At 44.6% G+C, this 18,849-nt stretch overlaps 1 protein-coding gene across 1 annotated transcript in view; it reads right to left on the bottom strand.

Annotated features, from left to right (window-relative positions):
• scn4ab (sodium channel, voltage-gated, type IV, alpha, b) overlaps window positions 1–17,661 on the bottom strand; it is a 64,583-nt gene extending 46,922 nt beyond the window's left edge. Inside the window, exons 1-7 of the mRNA XM_078284561.1 lie at window positions 17,530–17,661; window positions 15,114–15,251; window positions 8,947–9,065; window positions 8,352–8,441; window positions 3,978–4,106; window positions 3,316–3,407; window positions 1,062–1,313 (exon numbers count right to left, since the gene is read on the bottom strand). Of these exons, the coding sequence (XP_078140687.1) occupies window positions 1,062–1,313; window positions 3,316–3,407; window positions 3,978–4,106; window positions 8,352–8,441; window positions 8,947–9,065; window positions 15,114–15,251; window positions 17,530–17,661 (952 nt within the window). The remainder of the gene's footprint in view (window positions 1–1,061; window positions 1,314–3,315; window positions 3,408–3,977; window positions 4,107–8,351; window positions 8,442–8,946; window positions 9,066–15,113; window positions 15,252–17,529) is intronic.
• Window positions 17,662–18,849: the final 1,188 nt, after the last annotated feature.

Raw genomic sequence — 18,849 nt, 5'->3', positions numbered from 1 at the left:
CAGAGACTGTGAAGGACAGCTGGAAGAGCCGGTCGACCGGTCTCCTCTCGGAAGAGCCCAGATCCAGAGACCTGCTTGCCATTGCCAAGGCAACCCGACTTCACAGAGTTCGTCTCCCCAACCTCGGTGATCTCCGGTACGGCCTCCTCGAGAAATGGCCATCATCTCAATGGAATATGGAGGCTGAAACATCTTCCATGTCTTTCTGCTGAGAGTTGATGCAAAAGCTTTTCTAAAATTATCACCTAATTCAATCAGGAGAGTCAGTAGAGTCTAATTTATCCATTATAGCATTCTGTCTCCTTTCTCTGACTGATCAGTAGAACCAAGTAAAGTCTGTTTTCTTTCCTGTGAAGAGTTGGTGCCCCAACGAGTGTAACTGATATCTTGATCAAAACCTTCTATTGTGGTTAGGGTTATCGGATGATCGGATAACAGGACCTGGTTCATAACAGGACCTGTGGTTCATAACAGGACCTGGTTCATAACAGGACCTGTGGTTCATAACAGGACCTGGTTCATAACAGGACCTGGTTAATAACAGGACCTGTGGTTAATAACAGGACCTGGTTCATAACAGGACATGTGGTTAATAACAGGACCTGGTTAATAACAGGACATGTGGTTAATAACAGGACCTGTGGTTAATAACAGGACCTGGTTCATAACAGGACATGTGGTTAATAACAGGACCTGTGGTTCATAACAGGACCTGGTTCATAACAGGACCTGGTTCATAATAGGACCTGTGGTTAATAACAGGACCTGTGGTTAATAACAGGACCTGGTTCATAACAGGACATGTGGTTAATAACAGGACCTGTGGTTCATAACAGGACCTGGTTCATAACAGGACCTGGTTAATAACAGGACATGTGGTTAATAACAGGACCTGTGGTTAATAATAGGACCTAATTAATAACAGGACATGTGGTTAATAACAGGACCTGTGGTTAATAATAGGACCTGGTTAATAACAGGACCTGTTGTTAATAACAGAGACAGCGAGACCTGAATAATATTATTGTGGTCAGAACTTTGTCATGTATTAAGATTGTTACCGGGGTTGTTGATGTACTCGTGGAAATCAAAGCTTCCACTGTCATTACTATGGGAACCAGGGGTCAGGTCGGGATCGACGGACAGGTTGCCTAGCTGAAGCGGAGGCCATATGACGCACTTCTGTCGCAGGTTTCCCATGAAGAGCTGCAGCCCAATCAGAGCGAAGACGCTGAGACAGAACACTGTCAGGATCATGACATCTGCAAGCTTCTTCACTGATTGGATGAGAGCTCCCACTATTGTCTTCAGACCTGAGAGAGAGAGAGAGACAGAGAGAGAGGGAGAGATAAAGACAGAGATAGATAGAGAGACAGAGAGAGAGAGAGAGATAAAGAGAGAGATAGAGAGACAGAGAGAGAGAGAGAGAGAGAGGGAGAGATAAAGAGAAAGATAGAGAGACAGAGAGAGAGAGAGAGAGAGGGAGAGATAAAGAGAGAGATAGAGAGACAGAGAGAGAGAGAGAGAGGGAGAGATAAAGAGATAGATAGAGAGACAGAGAGAGACAAAAACAGTATAAAAATACAGTAAGGAAAAAAAGGGACCAACATGTTAGAAACCAGCTACATGCTATTGAGGAATTCATGAAAACAAACAACTTTTGGGAAAATTGGAACACTCTAAACAAACAAAAACATGAGGATCTACCCATCCAAAATGGAGATGTATGGGTAAACCACTTCTCCAATCTCTTTGGTCCAATAGAGAAGAATAAACAGCAAAAACACATACAAGACTAGAAGGGCACTCGGAGAGCGCAGACCTCCGCCAAGGTTCGTGCTATTATTGCTTGTTCATGAGTCGGATCTGGATCCGCTCCAAAATTTAATGGGTTCTTCCTTGGAATCTAACCAAGACAAAAATTATGATATTCCAAAAAAGACCCAGCCTCCAGCACCACAAATATAAATTATTTCTAGATATGATTGCCCTAGAACATACAAAAAACTATACCTATCTAATGAGGCAAGAAGGGATTTTTACACCATCAAAAGGAACATCAAGTTGGACATCCCAATTCAAATCTGGTTTAAAATATTGGACTCTGTTATAGAATATTTCCCTTTATGGTTGCGAGGTCTGGGGTCCACTTGCCAACCAAGATTTTACAAAATGGGACAAACACCAAATTGAGACTCTGCATGCAGAGTTCTGCAAATCCATTCTCCGCATCCAACGGAAAACACCAAATAATGCAGAGCAGAATTACGATGATACCCACTAATTATCAAAATTCAAAAGAGAGCATTTAAATTTTATAATCACCTAAAAGAAAGTGACCCTGACACGCTCCATAACAAAGCCCTCACCTACAGAGAGACTCTAGAGACCCCCCCGACAGATTACAAACACCCAAAAAGATACAGCAATGTGCAAACACAGCAGCAAGACCTGTGAGCTGTTGTGACAGGAAAAGGACATCCAATGGAATACAAGCACTGTAAAGACTGTCAGTCATCTGTCAATCACCTGTCAATCACCTGTCAATCACCTGTCAATCACCTGTCAACCATCTGTCAGTCATCTATCAGTCATCTGTGTATTCCTGCACTATCTGCACCATACTGATCTCTGTACATAGACATACTGTATATACAAACAGAACAGATACCTCTAAATACAAAAAAAAAAAAGAAATTGTTGCAGTGTTTACACAGTTCTCACTTATTTTTTGTATTTATATTTTTAACTGCAATGTCCACATTTTTCTATTTTTATTTTAAGTTATCTTTACTTATCTGTATATATTTTTTTTTAACAGCAAAAGCACAATGTTTCTGTTTGTATTTTTAAGTTAATTTTACCTATTCTTATTTATATATTTGATTGCAATGTTGCAATGTTACACAGCTCTGTTTACACATTTCTTTATTCTAGTAGATCTTGAACGTACATTTTTTTTTAAAATTTCACACTTGCTTTGGCAATGTAAACGTATGTTTCACATGCCAATAAAGCCCCTTTGAATTGAACTGAATTGAATTGAATTGAACTGAACTGAGAGAGAGAGAGAGAGAGAGAGAGACAGAGAGAGAGAGAGTGACAGAGACAGAGAGAGAGACACACAGAGAGAGAGAGTGACAGAGACAGAGAGAGAGAGTGACAGAGACAGAGAAAGAGAGAGAGAGAGATGACAGACAAAATCTTTACTTTAGTCAGACTTTACTCCTCTGTTCTACTCCTTTCTACTCTAGCCACTCAGTCTCTAAAAGGGAATAACATATTCTAATCTTAGAATATCCAACACACACACACCAGGGATGACTGTGATGGTCTTCAGGGCTCGGAGGACTCTGAAAGTCCTCAGTGCAGAAACATTCCCCAAGTCGACAAACTCTGTTAAATACCTGAGAGAGAGAGAGAGAGAGAGAGAGAGAGAGAGAGAGTGAGAGAGAGAGAGAGAGGTTAGCTGTATTGCATCTGTCTCTGTCTAATGTTTACCAGTTTTTCAGTTGACCAGTATCAAACACACACTTGCTTTTCACAACACGTTTCTGGAATTAATAAAATAGAGTATTTGTAGTGTTTGTGGTATGTAGTATTTCTTTGTGGATTCTATGCTGATGCCCCACCTCTTCCAGCCTTAACTTCTTCCTGCCCCCCCTCACCCTCCCTCTCTTCTCTCTCCCCCTCTCTCTTTATTCTCTCACCGGTCCTCAAGGGGTCTGCTGAACCGAAGCTTTCCCCACACCGCAGTCAACATCTCACCCATATCTGAGAAGAACCGTCACCTATGGCCAAACACTACAAACTGTGCTAACGAAAACCAACATAATCATTGAATAAACATTCAAATCGCATTCTGTTGATGGTGTGGTCCCTGCTTGTGAATTAGTTAATTCAGTGTAGGTTCTAGTGTATATATATATATACACACATATATATGTGGATATAGAAGATTAATTATTCTGTATTACGCCATGCTGATGACCATGAAGTCCAGCCAGTTCCAGGCGTCCCGCAGGAAAGTGAAGTCTCCGACACAAAAGCCTCTGGACAAAACCTTGACGATGGCTTCAAACGTGTAGATGGCTGTAAACACATATCTACAGAGACAGAAATATACTGAAAACTTAAACATCATGCTATAACTCAGAATACAGTTCTAAAACAGCAATGGTGTTTCAAACATACGTATAGATGACTAAGCATATCTACATAAAGAGGGAACTTGACTGGGCAAGTTTAAACATTAGTATTATACCAGTATTTTGGTTATATGTTTGTTTCCCGACCCAACCCAACGTTAAAGAACTGCAATAAAGGAAGCCTTTTTAATAATCCTACTGCATTTTGTGGCTTTATTCTCTCATTACTTTAGACGTGAAATGACAGAATGATGTGGAGGTCAAAGGTGAGAATGCCAGCTTTAATTAAAGGGGATTTTCAGTCAGATCAGACAATTAAAAATATGTATATCGTCAAGAAAAAAACACTCAACTCTTTGGGAGTCAACTCTCAGGAATTTCATTGTATCTTTGCATTGATGCCAAACACTGACTGGTGGATGGGTCCTACCTGTCTGATTTTACTCTAAATAAAATCTTTCTCTTCACATTTCAATTCACCTCTATGAGAGATAAACTATTGTCCTCTAAGTTCTTCTGGTGTAAAATGGAGTTCAAGGTTGGCTAAAGAACTGCAAGTAGGCAAATGTTGGAGTCGTCCAAACAGTTAGCTTCTGCTAACAAGCTAACACATCAATCTCTCTCAAGAATTTCTCTGTAGAGCAGGAAGTTAGTAGTTAATGTAATGTTTTCTTCATAGAGTTAAATAGGAAAATGAAAGATTTAAGAGAAAATTAATCTATGTGATCCACTTCTACAGCGGAGCTCTATTCCTAGCATGTGATGGTTTGAGGCTGGTTTGACCTCTGACCTTTTGATATGTATTTATTAGTCAAAGAACATGATTCTCACAGCGCCCCTGGCCTCTCCAGGTGCAAGTAAGCCCTGTGTAGCAGGTAGATGATGGCGTCCTCCACGCCGATGTGGGCTTGTTATGCAAACTGCAGGGGGTCCAGGCAGCAGTGTGAATGGAAGCAGAGGAGAGGGTGAATGAAGAGCCAGGATTTCCTGCTGAGTCAAATCTATTGAAGAACAGATTCATCTCATTTGCACATTCCTGATTCCCCTCTACGGCTGGACCTGATTGTTTGTAGCCGGTAGGGTTGGGCGATAGGACGAATATCCATCGCCGGTTGATTTCTTTGGGCGATTTTTGTCTTTTTATTTTGCTAATTTAATGGTAAATAATTAACCTGTAAAGCGCAATTCAAAGCGCGTGCGAATAGGAACTGGCAGTTGGAGTTGGGCGCCGCTATCCCGTATTTAAACGACATCACGTCTCCACCCTCTCTATGACAGTTGCCTTTTCACTCCTTCCAGAGTGGCGTTTAGTACAACCATAAACATAAACACACTTGATTTCCGACTGATCCGAAGAACCAGTTATATATAACATAAATATATGCGTGTGTGACCTCACCGTCACACTTCTAGCCCGTGATGCTAATTTTCGCAATGTTCAACTCAGATCGGGCAGCGACAAACCCATTTCAGATCCAGTTTTTAAGTCACTAACACTTTAACATAATCAAATGGGATTTGGCACTAATTGGCGTTGCAGCTAGCAGACTTTTAGATCGTTAACGTTTTTAGCATAAGTCAATGGAGTTGAACATAGCGAAAATTAGCATCACGGCTAGCGGACATTTTCTCTAGTTAGCTAACGTTACATACTAGAAGTTGACTGTCGCTGTGAGATGTGCGCGACTCACATCTACGGTTAACTCAGATCGGGCAGCGACAGTGTGTACAGTTTAGTTTTTGAGTAAAGTGAAGGGGGTTAGCCCCGAAGTTAGCGACAATGGCTAACCTGACCAGGCTCACTTAAGGTGGACTGACCTTTAAGGTGGACCAGCTATTGTCACTGTAGTGACAATCTTAGCTGCTCTGACAACCGGCGAACATATAGGCAATCGCCGGTTGTTGGGCTGACGGTGGCCGGTAGGAAAATTTTGACATTTCGCCCAACCCTAGTAGCCGGTAATCGTTTTCATCCCCTTCCACAACTCCTTAGTATCGTTCTGCTGGAGCTTCCTCTCCAGTCTCCCCCTGTAGCTGTTCTTGGCCTCCCTCGGCTCCCTCTGGACAGACTTGACTTCCTCCCTGTCTCCAGCCATGAAAGCCCTCTTCTTCCTGTTGAGAAGGGCTTTAATGTCCTTTGTAATCCACGGCTTGCTGTTTGGAAAGCAGCGCACCCTCTTGGTGGAGATAACGCTGCTCTCGCAGAAGCGGATGTAGTCTGTGATGCAATGGGAGAGATCCTCGATGTCCTCCCCGTAGTCCTCCTTGAACAGCTCCCAGTCCGTGGTCTGGAAACAGTCCTGAAGGGCCTCCTCAGCCTCCTCAGACCACACCAACACAGTCCTGGTGGTGGTAGACTGCTGCCTGACAACAGGCTTGTACGTTGCTACAAGGTGTATCAGGTTGTGATCTGATCTGCTGATGCTTCCTTCACATTGGCATACAGCAGGTCCAAGGTCTTGTTCTCCCTTGTTTTGTCTTTGTTTATGTCACATACTGTGTGAAGTTGGTCAGAGTTCTGGAGAGTGGGACATGGTTGAAATCGTCATTAATTGTCATGATGGCGCTGGGGTGTTGTGCTTGCAATCCTGCAGCTGTAGAGTGGATGACGTCACTGGCGCGCGCCGCCACTGCCGACAGTGGGATATAGACAACAACAACAACGGCATGTGTAAACTCCCAGGGCAAGTAATATGGCCTCAAATCCACAGCCAGCAGCTCAATATCTGGAGTACAGATGTGTTCCTCCACCCTCGCAGGTCGCCTCGCCCCTCCATCGCTACGTGGCTCAGAAGTCGCTCATCCCGGTCGCGACTCTTCTCATCCCTGGCACCACAATGGTGGAACGAGCTCCGCCCCCTTCTGTCAGAACGGTCAAATCACTGCCCATCTTTCGGCAGAGACTAAAGACACATCTCTTCAGGTTACACCTGGACCTCTCTTGAACTAACCTATCTTCTTACCCTTCTTCTATATTAAAATTTTTTTATAATTCTACGAATGCTACATATTCCTATTAAAAGGCTTAGCTGATGAAGACTGTGATACACAGTTGGTTTCACTACTGTTGACAAAATCTACTTATTGTAAGTCGCTTTGGAGAAAAGCGTCTGCTAAACGACGTAATGTAATGTAAATGTAATGTAATGTTCCTTCACATTAATGTGTCCTGGGTTACACCACCTGGAGTTAACAAAGACGGCCAGACCTCCTCCTTTCTTCTTACCGCTTTGTTTCTCCCTGTCCGCCCACACTAGCGTGAAGCCGGGATATTCCCATTCAGCCATGTCTCCGTGAAGCACAACACATTGCTCTCCCGGTACTGACGTTGACTGCCCACCAGGGCTGAGAGTTCATCCGTCTTGTTGGCCAGCGATCTCACGTTGCCCATGACCACCGATGGAAGGCAAGGTTTGAATCTCCTATTCCTCTCCCTCTTGTTCCTCACCCTCACACCAGCTCTCGTTCCCCGGCGATGTCTCTTTATCTCCGCTGGTATTTCTGCCGGTGGAGCAGCTGCTTTAGCCTGAAGCGCAAGAAGCGCCTCTTGCGTATAGACAAGCATTGTCTGTCCGTCTGCTGTCTGGCTAAAACTTTGTAGATAAATTACTAGCACTAAGTATAGAGCTACAAATGTTGAAAAAGTTTAGTAGTGCAAGACAATTCAAAGGTAGTGCAAAAAGATAGCAAAAAAGTAGCAAAACTAGAGAGAAAAATAGAAAAAGTAGAGAAAAAGTGGGAGCTGCTGTGACCGGCTGCCACCCTCAATGACGGCGCCACTACTATGACTTCCCCGTCACCTGGACAGCGCTGTACAAGGAGACAGATGTCAGTGACCGTGGAAATCTCTCCACTAGCTTATCAAACAGTCTGGTGGGGACAATGATATTGAAAGCTGAGCTGAAGTCAATGAACAGCAGTCTCACATAGTCCCCCCTCCTGTTGTCAAGGTGGGAGAGGGTGGTGTGCAGTACCTGGGAGAGGGTGTCGTCTGTGGATCTATTGGGGCGGCAAGCAAACTGTAGCGGGTCCAGAGTGCCAGGACGAGAGCAGCAGATGTAGTCCTTGATTTAGCCACTCAAAGCACTTCATGACCACTGAGGTTATTTTATCGTACTGCAGGACCCCCCCACCCCCCGTGTCCTGTGTGTGTGTATGTGTGTGTGTGTGTGGGGGTGTGTGTGTGTGTGTGTGGTAACTTACTCGACTGTCTTGCTCCATGCTGGAGGATCACTCATGGTCATGAAGACGCAGTTGGACAGAATTGTCACCATGATGAACATACTGAATAATGTTACTATGTTAAAGAGAAATACAAGCCACATTAACTACTAACCTATTTTATTACCTTACATTAACTACTAACTTACTGCTCTACAGTGGTTTATTACCTTACATTAACTACTAACCAGCAAAGTGAAGTATTCCTTTCCTCTGATGATGGCCTAGGGCCAAAAGCTCAGTAATAAAGTTTATATTTTAGAAAATATATTATAGTAGTCTAAGTAAACAATGACCAGCTCACTGTACATTATGTCATATATTACACAACTATTTACTACATAAAATATGATTAAATGATTTTATTACAAACTAAAATAATTTACAAGCTTCAAACAGGACTGAGTGCTGTAACATATTTTTACCACAAGGTGGCACCAATTAATTGGCACCAATTAATCAATTAATTAAATGCTGAGTGATCTGACATGAAACTGCGGTCTGTTATACAGAAATGATAAACCTCAGAATGACTGACCATTCAGAATGGATGTCAATGTGATGTCATAAAGGATATGAGTGAATGAGGACCTTGATGGACGCTCTCCTCACAACGCTGAATGGACTGAGCAGGTAACAGGCCGGGTCTGCATTAAACCTGTAGATGGTGTTTCCTTTAGTGATGACTATGAAGGTCTGTGGAGGACAGAGAGTTAGGGTCAGAGGTCAGGACCTGGATCACAGGTCAGAGGTCAGGACCTGGGTTAGAGGTCAGGAGGGTTCTGCATTAAATCTGTAGATGGTGTTTCCTTTGTTACTCAGATGGAGAGACGGGTAGACAGTCAGGAAAACTCATATTTGATTAGAAATAATTGGATGAACGACAATAGAATGTTTTTAGTTTTGGTGATGAATGGATCTGCTGAGTTCACTATAACCTACGGTAACACTTTACTTTAAAATGGCCTTATTCCAGTGCTTTAACCTGTGTACTAACCTATGGGAAGTACACAATAGTACACAATATTACTGTGTAAGTACGAAAATCTTCTTAATACATAATGTGATCAAAACAGTGTAACAACACAATGTAACTTCAGTTGTAAGTGTACAAACAAAACATACTAAACTTACAAAAGCGTGCTGAGTGATGTGCTGTTTCCCTCTTTTCTTTACTGAATTAATGTTGTTTTACTTCACTAAGCACTAAGATGATAACGTATAATTTATGATGTGATGTCTGATTATTTGCCAACAGAATTATTATTTGCCTCCATTTCTCCCTCTAAGGTTGTCTGTGTTTTGTGTGTGTGTGTGTGTGTGTGTGTGTGTGGGTGTGGGTGTGTTTGTCTGCTTTTCCCTAGGTCCAGTATTTCCTGTTGTGTCCACCAGATGTCCTCAGTGTTTCCCATCTGTCAGGTGTTCCCACTCCTCTCCATCTGTCCCTCGTTCCACTGATCTTGTCTCTGCAGTTTTTCTTCCCTTGTTTCTCTTCCCTCGTTTTTCTTTCCTTGCTTCTCTTCCCTCGTTTTTCTTTCCTTGCTTCTCTTCCCTTGCTCCATCTCCTGTCTGTTTGGTTGCCTGTGTCCACCTTGCCTTTACTCAGTAAAGTGTGTTTTATCCTGCTTCTGGGTTCAAACCAGCATGACTTCACAGTTGGTGCATTGGTCTTGAAAAAGCTTGTTCATGTTTGTATCCAGCACTCAACTTTTTATTATAAAGCTATAACATAATCACACAGGACAAATTCAATTTTGACAACTACAGTACTGGCTGTAGGGAAATCAAACTTAAAGCTGGGGTAGGCAACTTTAGAGAAAAGATCAAGACAGAGGTAGAATTTGAACATACACAGCCACTCTCTCCCTCTCTGCTCCCTCCCTCTGCCCTGTAACCCCTCCCACTCACTTGTAACCCCTCCCTCTGCCCTGTAACCCCTCCCACTCGCTCGTAACTCCTCCCTCTGCCATGTAACCCCTCCCACTCGCTCGTAACCCCTCCCTCTGCCATGTAATTCCTCCCACTCGCTCGTAACCCCTCCCTCTGCCATGTAACCCCTCCCACTCGCTCGTAACCCCTCCCTCTGCCATGTAACCCCTCCCACTCGCTCGTAACCCCTCCCTCTGCCATGTAACCCCTCCCACTCGCTTGTAACGTCTCACCCCAACAGAACGTCACGTGCGTTCATGAATTCACCGGTCAACTGAACTGAGCTACAGATCAATGTCTAATTCCCAGGTAAGAAGAAACACTGGAAGAAAAACTAAAAAAACATTGAGCATTTACATGTTACTCACAGATATATACCATACTATTCACCTTATGTTCCATGGCAACGCAGGGGTCAGCGGAGTACTTCCGATTGTGTTTGCACTTCCGGTGGTCGCGGCGCGAATCAGCGGAAGTTGTTTGGTAGTAGTGACAAGTTTGATGAGAGTCTCGACTATTATATATTAGCTAGCTGTCCAACGAAAAATGACGAGTATAATATGTTCAGTAAGAGGGTGCCATAATAATTGGAAGAAACGAAGGGAGTTTTTGAATATATTATCTCAGAAATTAGTGTAATTGAAATGCATGAATTTTCCTTGTAGGCTGTATAAACATCTAGTGGCGCCGTCGTCGCGGGTGGCAGCCGGTCACAACAGCTCCCACTTTTTCTCCACTTTTTCTATTTTTCTCTCTCGTTTTGCTACTTTTCACTATTTTTTGCACTACTCAACTTTTACAACTTTTACACATTCTAGCTCTATGCTTAGTGCTCGTAATTTATCTGCAAAGTTTTAGCCGGACAGCAGACAGACAGACAATGCTTGTCTATACACGAGAGGCGCTTCTTGCGTTTCAAGTGGGGGGGGGGGGGGGGGTTGCAGAGGACACAATCTGATACACCTTGTACCAACGTACAAGCCTGTTGTCAGGCAGCAGTCCACCAGCACCAGGACTGTGTTGGTGTGGTCTGAGGAGGCTGAGGAGGCCCTTCATGACTGTTTCCAGACCACGGACTGGGAGCTGTTCAAGGAGGACTACAGGGAGGACATCGAGGGTCTCTCCCATTGCATCACAGACTACATCCGCTTCTGTGAGGCAGCGTCATCTCCACCAAGAGGGTGCGCTGCTTTCCAAACAACAAGCTGTGGATCACAAAGGACATTAAAGCTCTGCTGAACAGGAAGAAGAGGCTGTTCATGGCTGGAGACAGGGAGGAAGTCAAGTCTGTCCAGAGAGAGCTGAAGAGGGAGCTGAGGGAGGTCAAGACCAGCTAAAATCCTGAAAACCCACCTGTTAACCAAGGCCTATGGCCTCTAGTTAACTCTCTCATCCCTGGCAATTATTGCTATTATTATTATTTTCTGTTCTTGTTTTATTTGTTTTGTCTGCCTCACTGCGTAAAGCCTCCTTGGGTCTCTTGAAAGGCGCTATATAAATCTAAGTTATTATTATTATTATTATTATTATTATTATTATTATTACTACAGGGGGAGACTGGAGAGGAAGCTCCAGCAGAACACTAAGGAGGTGTGGAAGGGGATGTCTCCCATCCCCGCCTGTCCTCCTCACTGGACGACAGCTTAACGACCCCCCATCCTTCTCCCAGCCCCAGTCTGTCTTCCACATCAGACGACAGCTCAGTTCGCTTACCAGGCCCACATCGGCATGGAGGACGCCATCATCTACCTGCTCCACTGGGCTTACTCGCACCTGGAGAGGCCAGGGGGCGCTGTGAGAATCATGTTCTTTCCTCCCACTCCTCATCCACTGGGTACACAGCTTCCTCAGCAACAGACCACAGTCAGAGTTAGCTCCATTACATCCTCCACCATCATCACCAACACCGGAGCTCCTCAAGGCTGTGTGCTGAGCCCTTTCCTGTATCCCCTTTACACCAATGACTGCATCAGCCCCTCACCCATCACCACATACTTTAAATACTCAGATGACACTGCCATACTCACACTCCTCAACGATAACAACTCTGTAGCAGCCTATCAACACTCCATTTCCCATTTCACACAATGGTGTACAAATAATTACTTACATCTGAATGTCAGTAAGACAAAAGAGCTCCTCATCACCAACTCTGGTTCCAGCATTTCAGTCCACAACCCCACACTCATCCATAATGAGACTGTTGAGATGGTGGACCGCCTCAGGTACCTTGGACTCACTTTGGACAACAGACTCTGTTTCCACTAGCACACCACTGACATCCACAAACGCTGCCAGCAAAAACTCTCTGTCATCCGCAAACTCAAAGCTCTTTCTGTCTGTTATTGTACAAAAGTATAATTCAGCCCATATTACTCTACCGCTCCCCCTGGTTCTTCACCATGTTAACAGTCACTAATAGGAACCGGCTCACCCACATCTCACACAATGCATCCAAGATCATTGGCCTTCCCACCCCCAATCTCTCAGACCTCAATAACAATGACTCCTTTCTTCACATTGCTTCCATCTGGTTGCAGGTACAGCTCCCTCACCTGGAGACGGGCCGCTTTAAAAAGAGCTTTGTTCCCTCTGCCATTGAAGCTCTGAATTCAATGCATTGATTGAATGTCTTGTGCCAATGTATTGTTAATGTATTGTTGTCTTCCTGTTTGTAGGAATATTGTGTGGTGGGTATGTGGGTACATGTATGTGAGGCTGTGTATAAAGGGTGAAACCAAATTTTCCCTTGTAGGACAATAAAGTATCTATCTATCTTTGACTTCTCCAGTGCCTTCAACACCATCTGGACCCTCCTCTTGGCAGAGAAGCTCTCAGAGATGCAGGTAGACCAAAACCTTGTGGACTGGATTACGGACTACCTCACCGGCAGGCCGCAGTACGTCCAGCTGCAGGGCAGCCTGTCAGACGAGGTGATGGGCAACACCGGCGCACCCCAAGGAACCGTACTGTCACCATTTCTTTTCACCCTCTACACCTCGGACTTCCGCTTTAACTCTGGATCGTTCCACCTACAGAAGTTCTCTGACGACTCCTCCTGTCGGCTGCATCATGGAGGACACTGAGGAGGAATACAGAGAGCTGGTGGAGAGCTTTGGAGGATGGTGTGACAACAATCACCTCCAGCTCAACATCACAAAGACCAAGGAGCTAGTGGTGGAATTCAGAAGGAGCAGGAAGCCCTCAACCCCTGTCATCATCCAGGGGGAGGAGGTGGAGATGGTGAACTCTTATCGGTTCCTAGGAGTGCAGCTCAACAATAAACTGGACTGGTCGGACAACACTGAGGCTCTACAGGAAAGGACAGAGCAGCTGTTCTTCCTGAGGAGACTCAGGTCCTTCAACGTGAGCAACAGGCTGCTGCAGATGTTCTACCAGTCTGTAGCAGCCAGTGGACCCTAGACTTAGACCCTCCCACCCTCCCCCTTCCCCTAACTGGCACTAATAACTGAACTCCTGACCATTGGCTGTGTGTATATGTACAGTATATATATATATATATATATATATATATATATATATATACACACAGTATATGTATATGCATTTATTATTATTATTTGCATTCATTTCATTATTTGCACTGTTTCTACAGTTTTAAAGTATGTATATTACCTCTATTTATTGTATTACCTCTTTTTTTTTATTATCTTCCTATACTTGTTTTCCTTGGCACTGTTCTGCCAGTTATCTTACATATATAAGATAGGATAAGGCTCTGATGATGACTACACTGCAGTGCCAAGTACATGAAGTGGTCATATTGGATGGACCAGGGGACAGGGAAGAGGGCGAAGTCGCGGAGGTCCTGCTAGAGGCAGGCAGTCAACCAACAGGAGCCGAGGAAGTGGACACAGAGGACGGGGAAGAGGCCAGGCAGCTGATAGTCTTGGACAACAGGACATGAGCCGTGTGGAGAGTATGCAAACTCAAAGGGTTGCAGATGAGCGGGTATGTATAACTTATTCAGTAGTCTCACATACACAACATTACCTATTTTTCAGTATATATTTTTAATTTGGATTATGATCTGCTGCCTTATCAGGCACGAATTCAAGGACTGAACATGGACACCTCACATCGACCGCTTGAGCTGTGCCTATCACGGGACCCAAGCCTCATCTTCAACGTCCTTCCCCTGTCCTCGTCTGCTCCTCTGCCAGGCCCTCGTGTCCCACAACAACCTGGTCGGTGCGTCTGCGGGAGGTGCCCACAGATCTGGAGACGAAGTACTGTGGCAACAACCGGTCTCTATTGTCTCCATGCTGCCACAACAGATGCTTACACTTTGCAGGATGGAGTTTTGCGCTTCGCCAGGATGATATGGAATGACATCCGGGCCGTTGTTGACCTTCCTAACTCAGGGGAAGACAACAATTTCGATATGCAGCCTGTAGACAGTTTGCTGTGTGGCAGTATGGAGCACTTGGACATGGACACAGTGATTCCCAGGTGCTGCATCTGGAGAATCTGTGACAAGTATCCTGATCCACATGGACAATATGTAGGTTTTGTTCCCAGTAGGGTGTAATAATTCTAATAATTGCTGTTCTGCACTACTACTAAGCAAGATATACTTACTTTCTGACTGCATTTGCAGAGAGAGACAACAGAGAGAGACAGAGAGAGAGAGAGAGAGAGAGAGAGAGAGAGACAGACAGAGAGACAGTGAGAGAGAGACAGAGAGAGAGAGAGACAACAGACAGAGACAGAGAGAGAGAGAGAGACAGAGAGAGAGACAGAGAGAGAGAGACAGAGAGAGAGACAGAGAGAGAGAGAGAGCGAGCGAGTGACCTTGTGTGATTGGTAGTAAGGGTCCAGCTCCTCCAATGGGGTGTTGAGTAGCTCAGGGGGCGGGTCTCCGTAGATAAAGGGGAGGGGCTTCCCAGCCTCCAGGTCACTGGCTGGGCGAGGAAGGTCCTCCTCTGCTAACTGACAAGCAACAACAGATTAAAGATAAAGAACATTAGTAAAACAGAGCAAAGATGAAGAATATTAGAAAAACAGAGCAAAAGAGCATAAAAACAGAGCATAAAGAACATTAGAAAAACCACAATTAACCACAGATGGATAATGAAACACCCTGAATGAATACTGATGTGTATATAAATGTGCTTGTCATTCCATTCGCTGTGTGAGAAAATGGCAAAGCTGGAGCCAGACAGGAAAGATACATTTTCAGTTTCAGTTCAGGCTTCACCAACCAGAAAAAGTTGACAGGCAAAATGTCACAGCAGCTCAGAGAGCCGAACCCTTTATTAAACTAAAAGTAAAATATAAATGGTCCGATATAAAGGTTGACGCCAAGAAGCGCTTTGCTGCGCAGCGACAGTACAGCGGCGGGCGAGGAGACACCGAGCTCTGTCCTCCTGACGGACGTCTCTCCTCAATAACAGGGGAAACCTGCTGAGTGGCTTTGTGTTGGAAAAGAGGGAGACACCGACATGACATCAGAGGAAGATGAGATGCTGCGGCTGATCCACGTTCCTAAATGAGCCTTTTGTTTTTGGAAAGATTGAACCTAACCACACATTCAACATTTCACATTCATTTGATTTGAATAAAAACAGCATAACACACATAAGCACAGACTAGACAAGTTGTTTATTCTCATTTTCTGACTCAGGGGATCAGACAGTGAGGAGGCTGCAGAGGAAGAGGAGGCTGCAGAGGAAGGGGAGGCTGCAGAGGAAGAGGATCCTGTAGAGGAAGAAGAGGCTGCAGAGGAAGAGGAGGCTGTAGAGGAAGAAGAGGCTGCAGAGGAAGAGGAAGCTGTAGAGGAAGAGGAGGCTGCAGAGGAAGAGGAGGCTGTTGAGGAAGAGGAGGATGAAGAGGAAGAGGAGGCTGCAGAGGAAGAGGAGGCTGCAGAGGAAGGGGAGGCTGCAGAGGAAGGGGAGGCTGTAGAGGAAGAGGAAGCTGTAGAGGAAGAGGAGGCTGCACAGGAAGAGGAGGATGAAGAGGAAGAGGATGCTGAAGAGGAAGAGGAGGCTGCAGAGGAAGGGGAGGCTGCAGAAGAAGAGGATGCTGAAGAGGAAGAGGAGGATGCAGAGGAAGGGGAGAATGAAGAGGAAGAGGAGGCTGAAGAGGAAGAGGGGGCTATAGAGGAAGAGGAGGCTGAAGAGGAAGAGAATGAAGAGGAGGCTGCAGAGGAAGAGGAGGCTGAAGATGAAGAGGAGGCTGTAGAGGAAGAGGCTAAAGAGGAAGAGGAGGCTGTAGAGGAAGAGGATGAAGATGAAGTGGAGGCTGTAGAGGAAGAGGCTGAAGAGGAGGAGGCTGCAGAGGAAGAGGAGGCTGAAGATGAAGAGGAGGCTGTAGAGGAAGAGGCTGAAGAGGAGGAGGCTGCAGATTTTTATTTAAGGATTATTATTAGAGGGCTTCCTAATTTGCTGTGGAGGATTTGGACCTTAACTGAGTGAAAAGGCCATTTTTACTTTATTTCACTACTTCCAAAATGTGCGCACACATTCTCACGCCAAGTTTGTTTTTATAAATCCGTAAATCTGCGTGAAGAGCGGCGCATGCACTTTTCAGGCTGGTTTTGTGCATACTCAATGTTTTATAAATGAGGCCCCTGAGCATGTCTGTGATTTTATTGTGATTTTATGGACTGTGTGCAACTGCAGCCTAATTTACCTTTGGTTCTTTGGTTCTAAAATAAAACTAGTCCAGTCTGAATGGATATCCCTGATTTTTGTCAATTTGTTTGTATTTTATGGTTTAGAAGAACTGTTAGCCTTTGTCCTTAGATCAAATTTCTGCCCCTCGGCCTAGCAAGACATTAAATAGGCCTACATTAATTAAAAGACACAAAAAAAATCCAAAAGAGAAAGATGCAAGGTGCTCGTCAGAGCAGCATCAGTACCTACATGCAGTATGAAATGGCTGTATTATTTTTCACAAGCTACAGAAGCTACAATGTGTGATGAGGCTGTCAAGCCACGTCCAGCTCCACCAGTCTGAGAGACATTACAGTTATCTCATGCTGTTTGAACTGGTCATTAATACTATGATAGCACCCAATTAGGGCTTCAGGCAGTGCACATTACGGTTTAAGTTCAGCAGGGTTAGTGTTAGGTTTCTGTTTATTACTGGGGTTTAAGATTGTCTCTACTTCTATATTCTTTTCTTTCCTCCTCTCTCTCTCTCTGGTCTTTGTATTAATTTGATATTATAGATAGTTGATAGGTTATTGATAGGTTATAGTCTGTACCTCTATATTCTTCTCCTTCCTCCTCTCCCTCTCCTTCTCCTCCACCTTGTGGCGTCGTTGGATCTCCTCCAGCGAGGCGGGGGTGAAACGTCTGAAGAACTCTGTACCAACAGGGGGCAGCAGAGGCGCCATCCTGGCATCCTGCAGCGCTGCACGAACTCCACCGTCACCTAGCAACAGCCTCCTGTGGGGGGGGAGGGGGGGGGGGAGGTCATGAAGTCAAAGAACAGAGTTCAGCAAAGAAAACAGCTGCAATATACAGTACACTGGGTGAAGGACCAGAGACACCATCGGACCTCACAGATCCCTAACTCTACTTCTAACAAACACAACTAACGAACCAAGAAGGACAAAACAACTGACAAGAGAAGTGACATCTGACCTTCATACAGAACTTCATGCCCAATCAACAGCTAACAGATCTAATAGTTATAACAGATCTAACAGCGCTAAGAGCTAACAGAGCTAACATAGCTAAGAGTTAACAGATCTAACAGAGCTAACATAGCTAAGAGTTAACAGATCTAACAGATCTAAAAGAGCAGCACAGATCTAACAGAGCTAACAGAGCTAACCAACCTAAAAACCAATAAACCACGGTTGGCTCAGATTCCTTGCCTCTACATCAGGGGTACTCAAACTTTTTTATTAAAGGTCAACTTATCAATTTTAGTTCAATGGTCCGGAACAATGCAAGTAAAACGCACCAACATAAATCAACGTCCATAACTTGTCCATAACATAACTTGTCCATAACTTAAAGTTGACACATTCAGTAGTCCAGTCTGGTGGCTTAAGTCAGTGGATTCAGGCTGTCTGCCTGTAACCAAAGCCTTGAACCGGCACAGCAGGTGAGACCGCAGGAGGACCTGACCCAGGTGTTCACTGGTCAAACTGCTGCAGGAGTTTTTCACAATGTTCATCTGGAAAATCCAGACTCACATCCATATGTGGAAGCAAACATGGTGAGCACATGAATGGCCACCAATTCATTGTCATAGCAATGACATTATGCTTCATGTGATTGGACCAGAGTGAATGCATCCACAGAGACTGATGATGGGCGCAAGGCACACACAAACACACACAACACACACAAACACACACAAACACACACAACACACAAGTGGCTCCGTGAAAGTAAAAATCAAGGATGGTTAAATTGCGCTCTGCAGTGCGTCACACTTGTGCTGGTGCAAGAAAATATATTCCTTCATTAACTAACATTACATTAACTTCTGTCTAATGAGACACAAAGTCCAGTCCGGATTGATTTGTAGTTCAGTCCGGATCCGGATCTTGGTCCGGAGTTTGAGAAGC

The sequence above is a fragment of the Centroberyx gerrardi genome, chromosome 7 (genome assembly GCF_048128805.1).
Source record: "Centroberyx gerrardi isolate f3 chromosome 7, fCenGer3.hap1.cur.20231027, whole genome shotgun sequence".
In the NCBI taxonomy this organism is placed as follows: domain Eukaryota; kingdom Metazoa; phylum Chordata; class Actinopteri; order Beryciformes; family Berycidae; genus Centroberyx; species Centroberyx gerrardi.
Note: the sequence above shows the minus strand (reverse complement) of the source record. Positions and strands in the feature narration are given on the sequence as shown.